General features: G+C 38.6%; 2 protein-coding genes across 3 annotated transcripts; both read left to right on the forward strand.

Annotated features, from left to right (window-relative positions):
- The first annotated feature begins 2,972 nt into the window (after positions 1-2,972).
- On the forward strand, positions 2,973-9,121 carry gnl3l (G protein nucleolar 3 like). Its single transcript, XM_059329494.1, has 15 exons — positions 2,973-3,072; positions 3,158-3,201; positions 4,633-4,740; positions 4,840-4,956; positions 5,060-5,143; positions 5,650-5,785; positions 5,915-6,018; positions 6,128-6,272; positions 6,365-6,452; positions 6,528-6,705; positions 6,795-6,937; positions 7,021-7,157; positions 8,242-8,402; positions 8,503-8,674; positions 9,029-9,121. Exons 1-15 carry the CDS (start codon positions 3,060-3,062, stop codon positions 9,094-9,096), a joined length of 1,698 nt encoding a protein of 565 aa, XP_059185477.1. The 5' UTR covers positions 2,973-3,059; the 3' UTR covers positions 9,097-9,121.
- A 559-nt stretch (positions 9,122-9,680) lies between these two features.
- Positions 9,681-18,207, forward strand: tfe3b (transcription factor binding to IGHM enhancer 3b). Of its 2 annotated transcripts, none has more exons than XM_059329614.1 (9): positions 9,681-10,055; positions 11,919-12,144; positions 12,226-12,450; positions 12,881-12,976; positions 13,828-13,939; positions 14,032-14,088; positions 14,287-14,362; positions 14,930-15,095; positions 15,981-18,207. In XM_059329614.1, exons 2-9 carry the CDS (start codon positions 11,953-11,955, stop codon positions 16,434-16,436), a joined length of 1,380 nt encoding a protein of 459 aa, XP_059185597.1. In that variant the 5' UTR covers positions 9,681-10,055; positions 11,919-11,952; the 3' UTR covers positions 16,437-18,207. The 2 variants fall into 2 exon arrangements, with proteins under 2 accessions (XP_059185597.1, XP_059185599.1); XM_059329616.1 differs by having other exon boundaries at positions 14,948-15,095.
- Positions 18,208-20,828: the final 2,621 nt, after the last annotated feature.

A 20,828-nucleotide genomic window follows, 5' to 3' on the forward strand; every position in this document is an offset into this window, starting at 1 on the left:
TATTAATTTATCAGCACACAATTTATTGTCAGTGTGAAAAAGATGTCAAGGGGATGACCTGTGGTCTATGTCTAGTACCTTCAGGTTGAATGCACTTATTGTAAGTCGCTTTGGACAAAAGCGCCTGCTAAATGACATGTAATATAATGTAATATAATGTAATGTAATGTAAGGGAACATTCAGCCTACAGATGGCGCCACATCACCCTGTATTCCCACCTTAAGTATTGCATCCAAAATCTTACTAAATACATACGTTTTTCAATGAAAATTAGAATAATACTGCAAAAATGATGATTCATTTTCACACAAAATATTTGCAATTAGATATTTTTTCTAAATTGTGCAGGCCTTGAACTTTTTAATCGTTATACGATAATGTAATGTAAAGATGGATGACAAACTAAAGAAAAAAACATTTTAAAAAACAACAAAAAAACGTATTCTTCTAGTATACTACAGTAATTATGGACATGACGTAAAACGTGATGTTGTTACAGAATTTAAGTTATGTACGTCACTTAAAATGACATGGTTGACTTCCTAGTACTGTACTATATATAATAACATGAATGAAAGATTAGTGTTGTCTCTTTGCCAGCGACTGAGCTTTATCAAATGTAGAAGTTTGGCTAATGTGAATATATGCAGTTCTGTTAGATATTTTTTAGATCCATTCCATGACTTATTCAGAATCACAAAGAATGCTTGAATGCTTTTTTGTGCTTTAACTACAATCTGATTTTAAAAGTTATGTTGTTTCATTCTCATTACATACAGTATTTAACAATAAATATATAAATATGTGCCGTCTCAAAAAGGGTAGTGCTTTTTAGACCTTACAAAATATTAATGTGGACCACATGAGATTCTAAATTATGAGACTAAATCTGAGATTGCTTTTTGTCTTCCATATCGATTTGAGGTCCCAATTATCACATTGCTCCATGATGGGTTTTTAATGTTTCAACAGCCTGGATGTTCGTTGTGGTCGTCTTATCAGTCTTCAACAATGGTTTCGTCTTGGTGGCCACAGCAAAGTTCAAGAAAATCTGCTACCCTCTGAACTGGATTTTTTGCCATCACTATCAGTGAGAATAAACTAGTAAATCCACTCACTAACTGACCAGCACTTAAGCACAGACAGAAAAGGTATCAACGCCAAAGAAATGCACACGTTGGTGCTAAAGACTTGGTTCAGGAGTTGGTGGTGACCAAACCAGAGCTTAAAGGACAGTGAATATTGGGCTTTTGTTCATCAAATGACCAAAAAACTCTACTTAAGGGCTAGTGTTGTGTAAAAGTTTAAAAAGGCTATTTAATGCTGATTTCTTCTGAAACAATCCAGTGTGGTAAATGTCGTCTCTCAACTCCAATTCCACTCTCACACCTGACACCTGAAGTTGCCAATCCAGCTGTAAATGACTGGTGCTCTTTGACTGGATATCCAATTATCTGGATTATCTGTTAAATATGTAATGTTATTAGTAGGCTGTAATAAATGCTGAATACAATAGACTGTATATCACTGTTACCAATATCAAGACTACATTTGGGTATTGTAACCCTCAGCCATATGGATATCGTGCCCATTATCATTCGATGTCTTTATTTGTTTGGATAAGATAGGTTGAGGGCTGTACTGAGTCTTTAATATGTATGTTGGTCCTTCTGTGCAAAAAAACTAGTCAACAAAACAGGAAGCACCCTATTCACAAAAGATAACAGTGTTTTCCTCTTCGGTATTATTTTCACTCTCACTTTTTTCTTCTTTTTTTCTGTCACCATTGTACCACATTTTGTGCCGAAATAGCTCAGTTGGGAGAGCATTAGAGAGCATTTAGAGGTGTGTCATGCACCGAAGGATGAACATACACATTGAAGACTCAGTACAGCCTGTATTTATTCAGCAGGGGATTTGTCCCCAACATGGATGTGTTGGGAGTAAACATAGAAGAACATGGAAGAGGACCGATCATCTATATGACATTAATTATGAAGCCTATGTAAACACATGTAGGACATTCAATGCAGAGATGAGTCGACAGCTCTGACTTTTGTTGCAATGTCTTACCCACAGACAGTTTCTGCCAAAACCCAGAATGGAACCAGGGACCCCAACATATTCTGTTACATTTCCCCAAAAGAGTCCAGGGAATTAGCTAAGTAACAATACAAATAATAAATATAACCTGGGAAACTCGAGTGTATCTTCAAAAATTTGGATTTCAATTCAAAAAGATGAACAGAAAAAAAGCTTTTTTCAAAAAAGAATGTCGCACCAGATTAAACATAGACTATGAACCACGGTTAAGTTGAACAACAACAACTATCAAATCACCCTCCTTTCAAGAGAAAGTAAAAGTACCGATCAGTATGGCTCAGCTCACTCCAGCTCCTTAAGGTTCAGCTGCACTCCTGTCAAAGCACACTTCTTAAGTATTGCTCCACACAGGCATCTTTTCACCTTTTCACTATTCCTCTATAATGTGTTATTTGTTGCAGCATTTTCCCCCTAAATGCTCCAAGTGTAAGGTCAAATTGGTGATGGTGTTTTGATAATTTTCTTATGTTTTGACTAATTGCATACTAAAGTTGCAATTAATTGCTCTTAGGGCCACTCTCCATTATTGATTATGAGGCTGACATGTTTAACATATATTATCAAATGGATTAACATGAAATATGGTAAAGATATTCAAGGTCCCCAAAGAATAAAGCCAATTAATTTGTGGTGATCCCCTGAAATCACCATGGATTCATATACAACTCTGATTCCAAAAAAGTTGGAATGCTTTGAAAAACATAATACAATGTACAAAGTGTTTTTTTTAATAAACTATAATATATTTTGTGCAAAGTAACAAAATACTAAAGGTAACCCTTAAACACCTTTACCAAATTATGTTTTCCTTTGCCTCCTGGCCACTTGGAACAACGCTAAGCAATCGATGGAACTACGTCGTTTGAGAGGGCTCTTTTATTTTGACAGTCATCCGGATGTTGTGGGTTACGTCACAGTGTGCGCATGTCTGCCCTCTTGCCACACACGTGAAGTCATGTCCAAAGCAAGTACGTATTTTATCGGCATTGACTAAATGTATTCACTTACTTAATAGTTGTTTTAAATGTATTGTGTCGTTTTTATATTTTACAGAACAAAAACGAGCCAAACGCCTCGGCTTCCTCGGAAAATTTAAGGTAAGGGCTACGCCGCAAATGTATCTTGCTTGCTAACTTTTAGTGCTGTTGCTAATGTTAGTCCTAATCTACGGTGTAGTTGAGCCTTTACCTTTAAGGTAATGTCATAGACTGATGTCAGGACAACCCAGCTCAGTGTTATGGCATACTGTAATGGATGCTGAGCAATAAACCCTGCTCAGACTGCCAAGTACCTGCAAGTTTGGCTAATATACTGTCTCAACTACTTTCATCACCATACAAGGGTGTAAAATTAGCATGCAGCCGCTTCAATGTCTGTGCATGTATCTATTAACAAACCAAACAACTGTACAGTGTTTATATGAGATACTGCCAGCCAAGCATACGATGGTTGGCAATGAGATACCCAAATGCTTAAAAGTTTGATTGGGTGCAGTCAGGGGGCTGAGAGGACTAAATACCCATACAAAGCCAGTTACTGTGTCAGAAAAAAGGTATTGTGTTCCAATATATCGTCTGTTAAATGAAGTTAGCCAAATAAACCAGGATGTCTCACCGCATTCAGATACATTTTGTAGTATACAAGCCAACATGCCTTTCTGACTGTGCTGATCCATAATCCCCTGAGCAAGAGGGTCCAAGTTCAGAGGCAATGTTATGATCAATTAGTATGTTCCAGTTGTATGCGTACTGCATGCATGTGGGTAGTTTGTAAGGGCAGTTGCAATATGTATCACATAGAAAAAGTATGTGTTCTGGATTGAGGCACATATTTTGTCATTTTGACAGGCTTTTAGGTTGAAGAAAATACTTTTGAAATACTTTACAAATGGCAGGTATGCTTTGTACAAGTAACCCTGTACAATGGTTCAACCAGACTGCCAAATGAAAGGCAGAAAATGGCAAAGATCCTTCTAAGCAACAGCTAGAGTCAATAAGAAGAGAATAAATCAGTTACTGGTTAAAAAAAATGGAAGCTTAGCATCAAAATGTGTGCAGATTCAAATAGAAACAGGTTCCTGTTAAGTGTCAAGCACACAATAAACTCTATAACAAGGTGGAATTAAAAGGCAACATGTTGCTTTAGTAAAGCTGTTCTTCACAATAGAAAAAGAAGGTTAGCTGACAGAGTAGCACTGTTGGAACTGGATCAGAGAATATCAGCCTAACATACTATTGACTAACAACGACACAGTTTAAATCGATTATGACCGCAGAACACAGCTGAAAAACTGCTTCTCATTTTGCTCTGAGTTTGTAAAAATGATTGAGGGCTGGAAAACAAATTCCAACTCAAATTTGTGAGAAAAGTGTTTTTGACAGTATTCTCCCGTGTCATATGTCACTGTAGAGACACGACTTAAACATTGAATGTTTAGCATTCTAGGTTTCTTGGGATGCCTTTATAATGAGCTAAGAGAAAATATATATTATTTTTCCAACATATATTGACTGTTTTTCTGCCTGCAGAATAAAGATGGACAGAAGAATGATGCTTCAGGGAAGACAAATAAATCAGATCAGTCCTCTACGCAGCATGGCAAAAACAGAAAACCAGAGGAAATCCGGCAGCAAAGGGTGAACATTTGAAAGTCCTTCCAGTACTTATATTTGATGTTAAGCTGCTGAAATTTCTTGAAGTAAACCAATCTCTAAATTTGTATATTTCCTAATTAGCTCCAGGACCTCCAGGACAGGCAGAAAATCTCTAGAGAACGAGAGCTGATGAAGAGGAGGAACTTGCAAAGCTTTCAGAGTGACATCCTACAGCGACAAAGAGACTTTGAGCAGAAGGTTAATGTCATAATGTTTAGTGGAAATGAACTGCATTAAGAATAACTGCATAAAATGCAAATTGCAACTGTATTGATTTCTATTCTTCTTTGTTTTCACACAGGAGATGGAGATGCAGAGTTTGGAGAAGAATGTTAATTTTGAAAATGAGAACTCAAGAAAGGCATATTACAGAGAATTTAAAAAGGTAAGCAGCAGTCCATATACACACACACTACAATCCGGCTCATTTAGATGAATTGCAATTTTAAGTGCATCTTCACCTGCACGTTTTCCCTAACCCTTTTTCACAACTCCCATTTTCTTTCTGCAGTATGTATAACAATCTGTGTGCAACGCTTCAATGTGTAAAAAAAAAAACCCTATATATATATATATATATATATATATATATGGGGTCATTCTATCTCTTAAACTTTTGAAAAGTAGGTAAAAGTCACTGAATATTGGTGTTAAGTTAGTAAGTTAGGATTTTTTCAAATGGGGTTGTAGGAGGTACAGATCCATAGTCAGTGTATTACTTTACTACACACTACAATACGCTTGTATACAAGCAACCACACACACAAACTGGTTTAGATTATCTGCCCCCCAAATCCTGCTGTTTCTCCAACTGTGGTAGAAGCTTAACTGAACAGGGTGAAATGGACTTTCAAACATTAACACTGTATTTTAAAAAAAATGTTTTCAAAGGTAGTTGAGGCCTCAGATGTGATTTTGGAGGTTTTGGATGCACGTGACCCTCTTGGCTGCAGATGTCCTCAGGTGGAGCAGGCAGTCATTCAAAGTGGAACAAACAAGAAGATAGTTTTAGTGCTTAATAAAATTGGTAAGTTACCTGAATAAATGTATAAAGTTGATCTTTAAGGGATTCTCTATAGTTGCCAAAGTAGCGAGTGTTTAATTTGTTGTGTCAACTGTTCAATGCATGGCTTATATGCCTCTACTTTGTTCATAGATTTGGTGTCAAAGGAAATAGTGGAAAAGTGGATTAAATATCTTCGGAATGAGTTTCCTACAGTAGCTTTCAAAGCATCAACTCAGCAACAGTCCAAGAACTTGGTATGCAGTTTAAATTTTAGTCATCTAAAATACAAATTGAGATTCACATAATCAAAGCAATGTAATAACAACATTTCCAATATTTCCCTCTGTCTCTTGCCATGGACAGAAACGCAGTAACGTGCCAGTGACACAAGCCACCACAGAGCTTCTGAGCACCAGTGCTTGTGTCGGTGCCGACTGCTTGATGAAGCTTCTTGGCAACTACTGCCGCAACCTGGACATAAAGACGGCCATCACTGTAGGCGTTGTAGGTAAGCACCACAACCAGCTACACACCAGGCTCTTTCTGTGTTAAAGGTGAGGCTATTGAAAGGGAGGTCATTTTGCCACTCTTGTTTCATAGGTTTTCCTAATGTGGGAAAGAGTAGTTTGATCAACAGTTTGAAACGGGCACGAGCATGTAATGTCGGAGCCACTCCTGGTGTCACTAAGTAAGTATCCAATAAACTCCTGTGAAATCCTGCCTGTCCCCTACTAGTCTTTTTGATGGGTTTTATGGATTTCAGATGCCTTCAAGAGGTTCATTTGGACAAACACATTAAGCTTCTAGACTGCCCTGGCATTGTCATGGCAACTTCAACCACCGATGCAGCGATGATTCTTCGTAACTGTGTGAAGATCGAACAGCTTGTCGATCCTCTTCCACCTGTCGAAGCCATCCTTCGACGCTGTAACAAAGCGCAGGTTTGTCCTGTCATCAGTACAACTTTTTCTGTGTTGCTTAATTGTGTCTTTTGTGTGCTGCCATTAAAGTCATTTTGCTGGATGTACAGATTCTGGAGCACTACGGAGTTTCAGACTTTCACACAGCTCTGGAGTTCTTGGCGATGCTCGCTAGACGTCAAGGCAAACTGAGAAAGGGAGGACTGCCCGACACCGATAAAGCAGCAAAGAGTGTGCTAATGGACTGGACAGGGTGGGTAAAAATCCAGACTTTGGAAGTTTGACAAATCACAAGTTTTTAGCACTTTATTAATTTCAGCATGCTATGTTATTTAGGGGAAGGATCAGCTACTTCACACACCCTCCAGAGACGCACACGCTTCCCACTCACGTCAGTGCTGAGATTGTTACGGAGATGGGTAAAGCTTTTGACTGGGATGAGCTGGAAAAAGGAAATCAGGAGGTTCTTGCAGGTAAAGGTTACTTCTTGTGAAATCTAGAATATAATTCCCAGGCCACACTGTCAACAGTTTTCACTGGATACTTTCTCTGGAAATAAAAAATATTTTTTATATATTTATAAAAGGGGGACCTGCAGAAAAAGTTTGGGAACCACTAACATAACGTAAATACGATACCAACATAAGTAAAATTTAACAATTCTACATACCCAATTAGTACACACAGTAAAAAAAACAACGAAACAATAAATAGCATTTTATTCTTCTTGACTACTAGAAAAGAAATGAAATACCTGGATGACAATAAACTCTGTTCACCCAGAATTCATAGAACCACAGTTACATCTGTAATGCTGGTTCTATTTCATCCCTTCTGATGGACAGGAAGAATTAATGGGACTTTAGTTACATCTGTAACTCTCTTTGGATTTCACTCTTTAAGCTCTGCATGTTATTTAGAGCAAGTAGCGACTTGACAGTACGCTAACTTGTTGTTCCTGCTGTCAATATTAGTTGCTGTGTTTCAACAATGTTAGGCTGAAGAAACGTGCATGCAGGCTGAAATGAAAGGGAAACACGGTCTGTTGTTACTCCATGCTGCAGCGCATAGAGCTTGGATCATCCAGCAGACTTTTAGCAGAGGGGAGCAGAGGGAGCTTTATGCGCTGTGGCATGGAGAGACACTGGAGAAAAATTAGTACTGCCATGTTTTTCAGAATTTAGGCATCGCCTTGGTAATCAAGTATTGCTTCTTGTGACATCCCTAATATTCTGTAAATACTGTACTGTATATAAATATATAGTAATTTACCACATCTGCATGGTGGTGGAAAGGCTTTAAAATGTACCTTAAAAGGTGCTTGGTGCTTTACCTGATCTTTGAACATTTTTTCTTTGTGAAAATGAATAGCATCACAGAAGGACACTTGGGTTATACTTCCATAATGATATAAAACACACTTAAGATTATATAAGAATCACAAAGAGTGAACTACGGTTATGTTGGTCTTTCAACATTGTCTGGCTTTCATTGTTAGAGCACTCCAGAGAAGCAGTGGCTGCTCAAAAGTTGAATCTGCTTTCCGCTGTCTTTCAGAGTCATCTTGCCCTGATGTCCAAATGGGATTTTGCATGGAAACCACTGGAATGACACAGGGGGGCCAGGGTGAAGAGTCTCCTGAGCTGGTGGGGGGGTCAATAGAAGAGCCAGAATGTAAAGACGAAACTGAATCTATGGAGGATGGCCAGGACCCAGAGGTGGGAAACGAAAGTGCAATGTTTACCTAATTAAACATATGTAATAAATTGAGCAAATGTTTAAAATGTCTTCTTTAACTTTCCTTCCTACTCAAAATAGTTTGGACCAATGACAGTGGAGATAAAATCTCAGAAGACAAAGACTGACTTACCAAAGGATGCAGCATCCAGGGCTCCGGATTTGAGGGATATCTTGGGTGTAGATCCTCTCCAGCAGGGTCAGGCTCTGCTGGCTGCCGGCAAGAAGAGGAAAAAGCAACAGAAAAGAGCTGGTTTGTATAAATATTAATCACACTGAGTACTATATACTTTTAGTATAGTATATTTAGCCTGTAATTTGGTGAGTTTATGCTACGGTTTCTTAAAATAAGTTTTACCCTAATCTAAGGAAAGGTAAAAAAAATGTTGGTTTGGCAATAGACTTCATCAGTTGATAGTGGGGTATTACTTCCCAGCGTTAATGTGTGGGCCTGAGATGTGGCCTTATAGGACAGAAACTTCTATTTCTGCAAAAAGGTTCTGTTCATCTGCCTTTAAGAGCTACTGTTATTTGTATCTATACCTGACACTGATTGTTTAATCATGCAAAATTAATTTGATAAAGTTTTCTTTTTTTTTCTCTGCAGACAAAATTGCCACCAAACTCTCGGACACATTGACAGCTGCAATGGACTTCTCATTTTCAGACAGCTGAATATAATAATAAAAAAAAAAACATTAATTGCGTTTTGTCTTCTTTTGGTGTACATTAGCTACATTATGGTGACTTATACAATCCACATACAAAGCGTATGTTACTTTTGTGTCCTCATAAAAAAAATCTCTTTCACTAGGTAATTTTTATTCCTACTTTGCTTTTGGTACAAACTAGATCAGGGATGGGCAACTTAAATGCTGGAGGGAGCCACAATCTTTCATCGACACTACCATAGGGCCACATATAAGACCGGGCACTTAACCAGATATGATGAAACTGCAATTTTAAATATGTAAACGGTGCAGTAACTTAACATATTTCATGCTCAAATGCATGTATGACAGTATAAAAAGGAATACAAAAGGTTTGAAGCAAATAAAAACTGATTTCTTTTTTCTTCAGTGCAAGAACAGCAGACCAACATTAATTGCAAGAAGTAATTTTGTGCATTTTTCACTGCACTTTTAAGAATTCATGCTCATGCATGTAGTTGTACTGCGGGCCACTTCAAGTGAGGGTGCGGGCCGTATGCAGCCCCCGGGCCTCCAGTTGCCCATCTCTGAACTAGATTTTTTTTTCACATACTGTAGTTTGCAGGGGGACCCTGATACTTCCATATTTAGTCACTATTTGTACGTCGCACTGATTTGACTTCTGATTAACTTAAACTGCTTTTGCTTTATAACGTCTATAAATATATCGTATTCATAATTTTACCTGAGGTGTCCCTCCCTTAGGCTTGTGAAAATCAAGTAACCTGACATCAGTCAACAAGTTCCGGGTAACCTGAGTCGGATGACCTCAGTCCGTCGGCCCGACAAGATAAACAACACTGTTCAGTGCCGCGGCTGCACGCTGTTGACCAGCTTTTATTCACGGACTTTAACGATGGCAAAGAAACCGGAGGCCTTTGGAGATTTATGGCTGTGATTACGATAAACCACTCTATTGCCACAGTACGTTTTTATGTCTCTAAAATGAGTTATTCAGCTAATACTATGTAGCATTAGCAACTAACGTGTGCTAAGTAGCTAGATTAGCTAAACTGCAACTTCCTATTTTTATTGCAGTAATGTGACTGTTTTTGGACGCTGCTTGTATATCTGTGTTTTTAATGAAACAAAGCCAACCATTTTCAAGCTGGCGACTGTTAGGTAACAGAAGGCCACTAACTGTCGGCGGTGTAAATATTCAGGTTAGCTAACCCGCTAGCTTTAGCGTTAGTTGGTGTGGGCCCATTAGCAGCATTGAGCTGTCAACTGAACTCTGCTGTCATGACGGATTAGAGCTCTCCAAGAATAGAGATTACCAAAACCGCTAAAAGTAAGATGGCTAACCATGTTATTTATATTACTTAAAAGACGTATATGGTCATAAAAAACGAATACTACTTCACACGAAGTAGTATTTCAGAAGTTCTATGGTATGGTGTCGGTGTGGTTCACATAAGAGGCAACGTCCACATAGAGATAACGAACACTGCTCAGGCACAGAGGTACATAACGTCACCCTGGTAAAATAATCGCCTAACTCATTTTTTTCAAGTTTTGCAGGAAACACAAAAAACTTCACTAAAAGTGTTACATTTATCGATCATTTCACTCAAAAAGGATGGCTATTGGCATAGTAATACCACTGTGTGTAAATTATGTAATACATGACTTAGGCAATTTTTTAACATGCCTTTGTGACTTAAGCAATATATGGTAACACTTTATTTTGAAGGTGTCTACATAACAGTCACACAAGCCTGTCAGAAACATGACATGACAAGTATCATGAGCATTAATGTTACTTCAAAGTGTCATTAATGTTTATGACACGCTCATGTCACTGTTATGTAGACACCTTCAAAACCCACAGGAGGAAGCAATACTATGAGACATGATCACGAAGTGGTTTGAATTGTGTGACTACATATGGTTTGGTAATTTACTGAGTGCACTAATTCATTTTACTCAGAGGGTGAATACGAGATGAATAATGAGTAAATACAAATAACGAAAAGTCACGTCAAGTGTGGTGATATAAACAGTTAACGTGCAATCAATGTATGTAAAAGTTCACTATCGCAGTGAAAGGCTTTGGAACAGAAAGAGGCAAATTGCATGTATATCTGTATCGCATATAGCTGATGATGAGAGGCTGTACAGGTACTATAGAGCTCAAAAGTATTTGCATTTCAAAATGTGCCATCATGGCCTAAAAAAGCAGTAGATTAGAACTAAAATGTTGTAATTGATTACATCTAAAAGTTGTCGTACAACTCTCAGTGACATTTTTTTAAATGAACTTCGGTTTGGTACTTACGATGTTTATAAAATTGGACCTTTTTTTGCACAAGTTTATATCTACACACCCCGGAGCAAGAGAACAGTTAATTATTTGGATCAGAAAAGGGGTTATTGGTATGTGCAACACAGTGACCAAATCAGTGGCAGTGGTATTGGTTGAGGACAATTCAATTTATTTATGTTGGCCCTGATGTGATCAGTTTTATATGATTAAAACAGTAATTTCTTTCCCCCGCATTCATGGCCTGAAGAATTGTCTGCAGTAGGTGAAGAGAGAAATAAAAAAAATAATAATAAGAAGAAAATCTTAGACTGTCAGACCCTGCAACAGTAAAATTAGAGGTTTTCTAACCGCAGTCTGGTGCCAATGGACATACTCGCGTTTGTCCACAGGTGCCACAAAACTCAGCCCAAATGAAAGTTCCCTGTAACTGCTTTATGGATTGAGTTGTGTAATAACACAATACAATCACATACTTTAAAATACTGTCTATAATGCTCCCTTTGGCTTGTGTTTGTTTCCAGCTCCATACCTACATCTGGATCAGTCTCTTCAGCCATGTCGTCACGTGTGTTGCTGCGGCAGCAGCTGATGCGAGAACAAGCCCAGGAGCAGGAGAGACGTGAGGCTCAGCAGCAGGCCTCTGCCTCTCAGCTCAGGGCCTCTGACTCCACGCCAGCCATCTCGGTCACACTGCCCCCAAATGCTGCCCGTCCCCCTCCAGCACAGGTGCCTGTGGAGGTGCTAAAAGTAAGAGCATCCTGTTTGTATGTTCATCTTTTGTGTTTGATTATGTCAACATGAGCCCTTACTGACTTTTTAAATGATCAGGTGCAGACCCATTTGGAGAACCCCACAAAGTACCACATCCAGCAGGCACAGAGACAACAGGTGAAGCAGTACCTCTCCACCACTCTGGGCAACAATGCAGTTACTCAGACCATGGGTGTGTCCCCTGTGCTGCAGTCCAGCTCTGCCCCTGAAGTTGCTCCTACTGCCAGCAGCGCCCCAAACAGCCCGATGGCTCTGCTTAACATCGGATCCAACAAGGAGGAAGTATGGGAGTTTCCTGCTTTGATATCAGTGGTTTAACTTCTTGTGTGTGGGTTTTTTTTTTTGCTGGTACAGCAGATTGCACAACCTTGTCGAAAGTTGCCTTCCTGCAAACTTACAGTGGAATTTTGGAGAAGTTAAATGTCTAACCTTCTGCTCACTTTTAGCTTAATTACTTTTTGTTTGCTTTGCAATGATGCGTCCGAAGGTCCCACTGCACTGATGCATGCCTGATTCTGCCATCGTACCCTTGTTGGCCTGTTGTCACATTAAGATGTTAAATTCTGCATGTACAGTTTAATCATGGCAGCACTTGCACACAGTCCTCTCTTCTAAATGAGGCCTCTTTTACTTCAAGTGGTTTGAATCCTAAGTGTCAGTCATTGCTGAGTATACTTAAAACTATGTGTTTTCTCTCATCTGCTCTTTCTAGATTGACGATGTGATCGACGACATCATTAGTCTTGAATCCAGTTTTAATGACGACATCATTACGTTGATTGACTCAGGTCTCCAGTTGCCTAGCACGGTATGAATAACAGTGTATTTATTTGACCATGCATACTTCCTTTTTCAAAGTTTCCTCTAGAGTTTCAGGTTCTTCTTTAAAAGTACAGTGACAGGGTAACACTGGATTTGAGGTCGAACTTTTTATACCTGAAGTGTTTATTCTGTGAATGGATGGTCTCTTATGTGTGGAATTCTGAAGTCGTAGGAGTAAATATATACTTTTTGCACTTAGTTACTATTCGTCACAAAAGTGCTGCCTGGGCGGGGTAAAAGTATCAGAGGATACAAGGCAGGGAGGAGCAAGACCAAGTGGAGTTTACTCATAAAAATGTACATTGTAGCTGCCAGGTTAACAGCTAAACCGTCAGATAGAAAGAGCTCACCAAACTTTTCCTGCAAATCAAAAAATGAGGATTATGGTGATGCTGCTGGAAGACAAGAAAAAGAAGCACTCTGAGGTAATTGCAAGCTTTAATATATAAGTAGTATGTATAAATATTCAGTTTTAATATATAAGATTGTTATATACGTGGTTGTATTATGTGCTTTATCCTTAACAGGAATCTGTTGATTAGAATGTTTTTGTGGCATTGTTCCTTATTTTTGTTGTTTTTAACTTAAAGGAATAGTTTGGATTTTTTCAAAGTGGGGTTGTGTGAGGTACTTAAACGTAGTCAGTGTATTACCTAGAGTTCTACCCCCAGTTCTGAGAAGCAGACAGGAGTACTAGCACACAAGCTGAGCAATGTACTGCTGTGGACAGGGGCAGCAGCAAATCAAAAGGGAAACGCCTCCTTTTTACATATTTGCCTCTGTGTTTATGGTAATCAGTGACCATTTATTACATATATTATGTTCTATTTCCTGTAGCTCCCAGGAAATCTGTTGGATGTTTACAATAGCCCTGGAATGGCAGCACCTACTCTGACTGTCAGCAACTCTTGCCCTGCTGATCTTCCAAAAATTAAAAGGGAAATTACAGGTACAGTTACTTACTTTTATAAACATGTCTACACCCTTTTTTTAAGTTTGATAATAATTAATTATATCGGACACTATTGATTTAACTTTCAGATGCAGATGCCAAAGCACTTATGAAAGAAAGGCAGAAGAAAGACAACCATAACCTCAGTGAGTCAAGTTTTAATTCAGCCACTCTGTTGAATATGAAAGAATGTGATATTCTCTTTTTTGCCTGTTTCCACTCTGACAATCCATTGATAACCCTTCTGTCTGCTCATGACCATGTATATTAAACAGTTATGATTGCCTATTAATGAGTGATTGTTGTTCTTACCTCTGTGGCTTGTTGTTGTTGCTCATCTGCAGTTGAAAGGAGGCGAAGATTCAACATCAATGACCGTATAAAGGAGCTGGGTACTCTGATACCCAAGTCGAGTGACCCGTAAGTGCAGTCAGATTTTTCAGGACGTACATTTTTCTTTGCTGAATCACTTAAAGGTGTTATATACAACATTCAGAGTCACGGACGGGATTGTGTACTCTGACGTCACAAGCAAACATGGAGCTGGCTGAGCCAAAATGGCAGGGGCTAGCAGTGCTTGCAGCGCTAATAGTGCTAACAGTTCTAAGAACTGCAGCACTTTCGGAAAAATGGAATCACATGCATGTGCAGCTGGCCTCTCTACCAAAACAAAGTATGGAGAGCCTTAGATTACACGCACACAGGGAGTGCGACTTCAATTCTCAGCTCAGGAGGACTATCAGTTTAATACATAGACTGTATTTTTGATGGTATTGATAATCCTACCATCAGGATTTCATAATACCCTGGTATACTGTAATACTGCCAAAGCTTAACTTATATAGCACCTTTAAATAAAAAATATGAATATATACTAAAGTTTAGTATTTGATTCTACAATTTGAGCCCTTGACTGTAGTCAAACTGTTTTTTCTTTGTTTCCTTTTTGTTTCTTTTCTTCACTGCCTCTGTAATATATGTTTACTGATATCACAATGATGTCAGCGAGATGCGATGGAACAAGGGCACCATACTGAAGGCCTCCGTGGACTACATCAGGAAGTTGCAGAAGGAGCAACAGAGAGCCAAGGATATCGAGATGCGTCAGAAAAAGCTGGAGCATGCAAACCACAGTTTAATGTTACGCATCCAGGTCAGTATTTGTTAGTCAGCTGTAAGTGAGGGTGTCAAATCTGAGCCTTAAACAATAGCACCTTAATAGTTGTGGTAGTCAAATTTGCTCCCTTAATAGTTAGATGATGCCACTACAGCGCAACTTATTGACCAAATCGGACCAAATTTGTCAGGTACATGTCCATAAAATGTAATTTCATTGGCCCATTTCAAGCTTCAAATTGTGTATAACTCCAATCTCCTAAATTGGCATGGTCACCTCTTCCACCGCTCGTTTGGAAGTGTTATGAACATAACATAATACATAATAAAAATGTATTATAATAACATAATAATTTTGACACTTTGACACAATCTCACGAGACTTTGGATAATGCTAACACTCTGTGTGCCCAATCATGTAAGAGTAAGGTACTGAGCAAACTTCCTCCTGATTTTTCCATCAGAAATATGGAATTTCTGTGTCAGTATGTAAGACATCTGTCCATGTAAGATGTGAAAATACTGTGAAAAATGGTTCCAGTATTTACTTTGGTAACTCTGGGACAAAAGAGGGACATAATCTAGGCTCACTTTCATTTCTCCCATTGAAATAAAAAAACTGAAAGTGATTATTCAAACGTTACACATCGAAACCTGCAGTATGTTGTTGGAAGTGTGAATTGGATCGGATGAAAGGCTCTCGAAATATGTGTTGGACACACCCACACTCACTCAGTCACACACACACACACACACACACACACACACACACACACGCATATAGATTCCATGCTTTATTTTTAGATTGTCTTAAGCAGGGAAAATACTTTTAACATGCAAAACACATAAACAGCTCCTGGTGTTGTAACATTTTCAGTCATTCCAGATCATCTGAATGTAAATATGCTGCTGTGGTTTTCAGGAACTGGAAATGCAGGCCCGTCTCCACGGCCTGAGCCCTGATCCCTCTCCAATGCAGCAGCAGCAGCAGCAGCAGCAGCAACAGCAGATCCCACAGAGCGGCCCCTCTCTGCCTCCCAACGCAGGTGGACTCTCCACCCAAACCCTCCTCAGTTTGGGCGTGGCAGGCATGGGACAGCCTCTGCCAGCCTCCTTCTTGTCTCCGCCCTCCTCAGACTCTCCTGCAGGAGTCACCATCAGCAGCCCCCTGGACCTGGGCAGCCTGAGCTTTGCCGAGCTGGACGATGCCTCCGCCTCAGCACTCTATCCCGACGTGGGCTTGGGAGACATTCTTATGGACGACGGGTGCACCCTGTCTCCAGAGAGGATGGCTGAGCCGCTGTTCTCTCCTTTGTCACCAGGTGCCTCTAAAACCAGCAGTCGCAGGAGCAGCCTTGAAATGGATGAAGACTTGTGATGATCCCTGCATGGCGTTCAGAGACTGTATGGGCAAGAATGTCAGGAGGTGCAAGGCTATCCTTATATGTGAGTCTATTTATAGGACTATAGAACTGAACTGAATTAGCTAACATAAAGATCAAAACTAACATAAAAGCATTGGAGAAAGTATGTTTTTAATTTCTTTCTGCCATACAGACCTAATTATTATTGTTCCTGTTTGGAGCTGATTATGTCTGGGATTTTAAATGCAATCTTATTAAAAATGGAATATTGTATAATAGGGGCATGGACTTAGCATTAAGAGATAATACATTCTTAAATAGTTTTTAAGGTTTTTCTTCAGAGATTTAAGAGGGATATAAAGTTTGCTTGAATATATTATGAGCTCATTTATAGGGAAGAAAGCTGTGAGGATTGTTTTTCACAACAACACTGGCATAACAAACTGAATAAGAGATGCCAACATACAGTTTATTTTCTTTCATTGTTTTTTTTTTCTCGACTGACTGGAATCAGGGTTTGTTAATAGGAGTCGCATGCTCATCCATGTTGTTTCACCAGCAGCTACAGAAGGGATCTTTGTAAGGTGAATTGGCACATTGTGAAATATTTACTGCATATTGTATATAAGAATATTTTATTTTGAGCAATTTTATTGCACCTTATTTTATGGCAGTCTATGCATTTTATGAGAGCTTTTGTCTGTTTTTATTACTATCACACACAGTGGACAGCTAATGCCCAGGTTGCATGTATTTGTAATAAACCTTAAAAGCAATGGAAAATCACTTTGCTGCTGCAGCTAGTTAGCCAAAGCAGGACTTCCTCCAGAGTAGCTACAAATTACAAATCAGCGTTTTATTTTTAAATATATATTCACTCGATGGAAATGCAAGACGGTATAAGAAATGCAGAACAATTTTATCTTTTTACAATAGTACTGTAGTTCATTACATTATTTTTTTTGATACCTAAATAGTTTGATAAGTAGTTGCTCCTGACTAATAACTGTTGTCAGTGATTGTTTGTCACATAACCTCGGCGGTCACTGAGTGATTTTACTGATTAGCATGTTCTACCAAGATTGTGGCTTCTTCTTCTTCTTCCTCTTTTTTTTTTTTTTTTTTTTTTGGATGATCAAAAGTGGAATATCTGATAATGCATAGTTACTCATTGTAGTATGAACTCAGAGGGCTCTGGCCTTCTTTTTAAACCAACCACTAGCCTCACATCTGTAATGATAAGGTATAACTGTTTGATGTGTGAAACCTGCGATGCAATTATTATTCAATAAAACAGCCACAAAGTATAGAAAGGCATTTTAATTTGTCAGACGCTTAACGCGACCTTATGTACAGTTAATGAATGTGTGTTTGGAAAAAGTACCTGCATAAGAGTAGTTGTTTTTGTTTTTTTAACACAGACGCACTGATTTTTTCCCCTCAAATACAACCTCAAAATGACTGATACACATAGATTTTAAACTATTCAGCAGAGAAAAACATCTTTAATTTTGGCGGTTTGATGATTACAGTGATTTTAAAATGTCCTCTCCTTGTTTTTGAGCTAACAGCTCCACTCAGTGCTACCAATTGTGTTTTTCCTGTTTCCTTTAGCTTAAGTACCTTTGGTCAGCTTTTTTCACTCTCCACAATATTAACCATGTCTTACCTTGACATATACTTGAGTGCTAACTTTGACTGTTAACCATAAACAGGTAGCATATGTGTCTTGTCCCTACGAGATGGCTTTCGGAAAAGACTTTAACAAATAAATGATTCCCATTGGTTTGTGTCCGGATGTGGTTATTTGCTGGCGGGCTGCATTAGTGGTAAAGCATTTGAGAGATCTCCATGCAGAGGTCCAGGCATTCTGTGGCCTGAAGGCAGATGTCGCAGACGGGACAGTCGCACAGGAAGCAGCGGACACCCAGACACCCGCAGACGTCACAGTGGTGGGTGACATCCAGGAGAGGCTGCAGGGTGCTGGGCTCACAGCCACACAGGAAGGAGCACAGCGACCAAACGCACTGGTTACACCCTCTCATCGTGGCCAGTAAACAGTCCAAAGGATGACAGAAGAGGCAGGCCAAAAGGACTGCAGCACAGAGGTCTCATGGGAACAAGAAAAGAGGCTAGGTGAGAGAAGGATGCGATGGATGCGATGAAAAAAAGATGACATAGTATCTCAAAATAATGAGAAACTTATATTGACTTACCTGAAATGAATGACTAGCAGCATTCTTTTGAGTTATTATTTCATGAAAGTTTCTCAGTTTTCTTAGTCATTATTTAGCAAATGCAGTCATTTTGTGAAATTTTCTCATTGTTTTAGGTCATTATTTTGAGAGGAGTCATTTTTCTGGAGATACGCAGTCGTTACTTCATGGGATTTCTCATTATTTTAAGTCATTATTTTGAGAAACGAAGTAATTTTATGAATTTATTTTTTTTATTTATTTATTTTTATTTACTTATTCTTTTGAGATACAACAATTCATTATTTTGAGATTACCTCATTATCTTGAGACACTTATTATTTCAAGAAAGTTTCTTCTTATTTTAAGTCACTTAGTCTTTTTTGAGATACTAAGTTGTTACTTAGAGAAACAGTAATTTTAAAGAGATACACAGCAATTATGAAAGTTTCTCATTATTTTAGGTGATTAAGTCATTATTTATTATTTGGGTGGGAAGTATCCTTGAGCAAGATACTAAACCCCAAATGGCTCTCGATGCTGCGTTCATCAGCGTGTGAATGAATTCCCAATTGTAGCACTGTTGTAGGATAGCCTCTGCCACCAGCATGAATGTGTGTGTGAACGGGTGAATGAGCGCAGTCTGTAGTGTAAAGCGATATATGAGTGCAGCCCATATTTAGAGATAAATATTCATTAATTTGAGAGAAGTAAGTCATGTTGAGATACTAAGTAATTTTATGAAATTTCTTATTCTTTTGAGATACAACAACATAATTTATTATTTCGAGATATTACCTCATTATCCTGAGATACTAAGTTATTATTTCAAGAAAGTTTCTCATTCTAATGACAGATTAGAGGATAAAATAACATTCAAGAATGAGGAGATTAAGTTTAGTGTCCTTACCGTCAGCATCAGGCTCAGAGTGGACTGTGGTGGTTTTGAGGCTTTCTTGACTCCTGCTGATTGATGTAAATGACTGACTCATTTCATAGACGGTGCAGGCCTCTATAGAGGCTGGCAGCAGGGCACACAGAGGCTTGGGCTGGTCCTGCTCCACAGAGCACGGGCTACAGATGGATACTCCTCTGGTCACTTGATCTTTGGGGTTGTTCTGCAACTTTGTATCTGTACCAGACGTAGAAATGAACAAACAAAAAATCTTGATGAAAGCTGCTTTTAGAGGAATTAACTATAAATACAGAGTTCATGTATTAAGCTACCTATGACTTTTGGGAAGACATTCACAGAGATGTCAGCTGAAGATATTTCAGTATCCTCAGTAGAGATCTGCTCTGAAAAACTGGTGACTTCAGTCAAAGATCCTGTAAGGAAAGAAAGGCTGACTTTTCCAAGCAACTGCAATAAATAACTTAATTAATTACAATAAAACCTGTTCTCTGCAAACCTACCTGCAGGACCTGTGATGGACTCGTCAGGTGTTATGGGCACCTTTAAAGCAGCAGTTGGTGAGTCATGGAAATCTGGTTTGCTGTCACCTCCATCAGCCGTCCTTTCATTCATATCTGAGGAATCTAGTTTGGCTTCCATTGCAGCATCCACTTAAATGCGTGACCTTCCTGTGGGGGAAACTGGAATTGTGAACCTGGACCTGGAAATGTAATATCTCTAACTAAAAACCATGATTTTAATGGTTTATTTCTACCTATGTTCTCTTCTTATACTGAAATAATTCACTTACTTCACTTTAATTGACATTATGTAAAGTTAAACATCATGATTATCTGTAGATACCACAGTCCCAGAGTCACATCTGTAGCTGAGGGTTTGAAGCTTTTCGTGATGAGTGGACAGCTTGGAAAATGCAGAGAAGTTAATCTATTATTAATCACCATTTTGGAACCGTTCATAATGTAGATGAATGGCAGCACAGTGATATCCTGACAGCTATATGAGAATGTGAGATCTTGGTTTTGCTTTTCATTAATTATTGATGTCTTCAAGTAATACTTACCTTACGTGACATCTTCACAAAGTTTTAAATTTGCAGATAAAACAGAGGAAACCACCTTTAATTTGACTATCTGAGTATTTTATCCATATTTTATGCTATTTGTTTTAGTTAAACAAATATTTTTTTTAGGTATACAGTAATTAGTTATAGGGGATACAAATGATTTAAATATAATTATAACATAAAGTCAAATTGAATGAGTCAAATGAAAATGATTTATATTTTGTCAATT

Source organism: Centropristis striata, chromosome 3 (assembly GCF_030273125.1).
Source record: "Centropristis striata isolate RG_2023a ecotype Rhode Island chromosome 3, C.striata_1.0, whole genome shotgun sequence".
Taxonomy (NCBI): Eukaryota; Metazoa; Chordata; class Actinopteri; order Perciformes; family Serranidae; genus Centropristis; species Centropristis striata.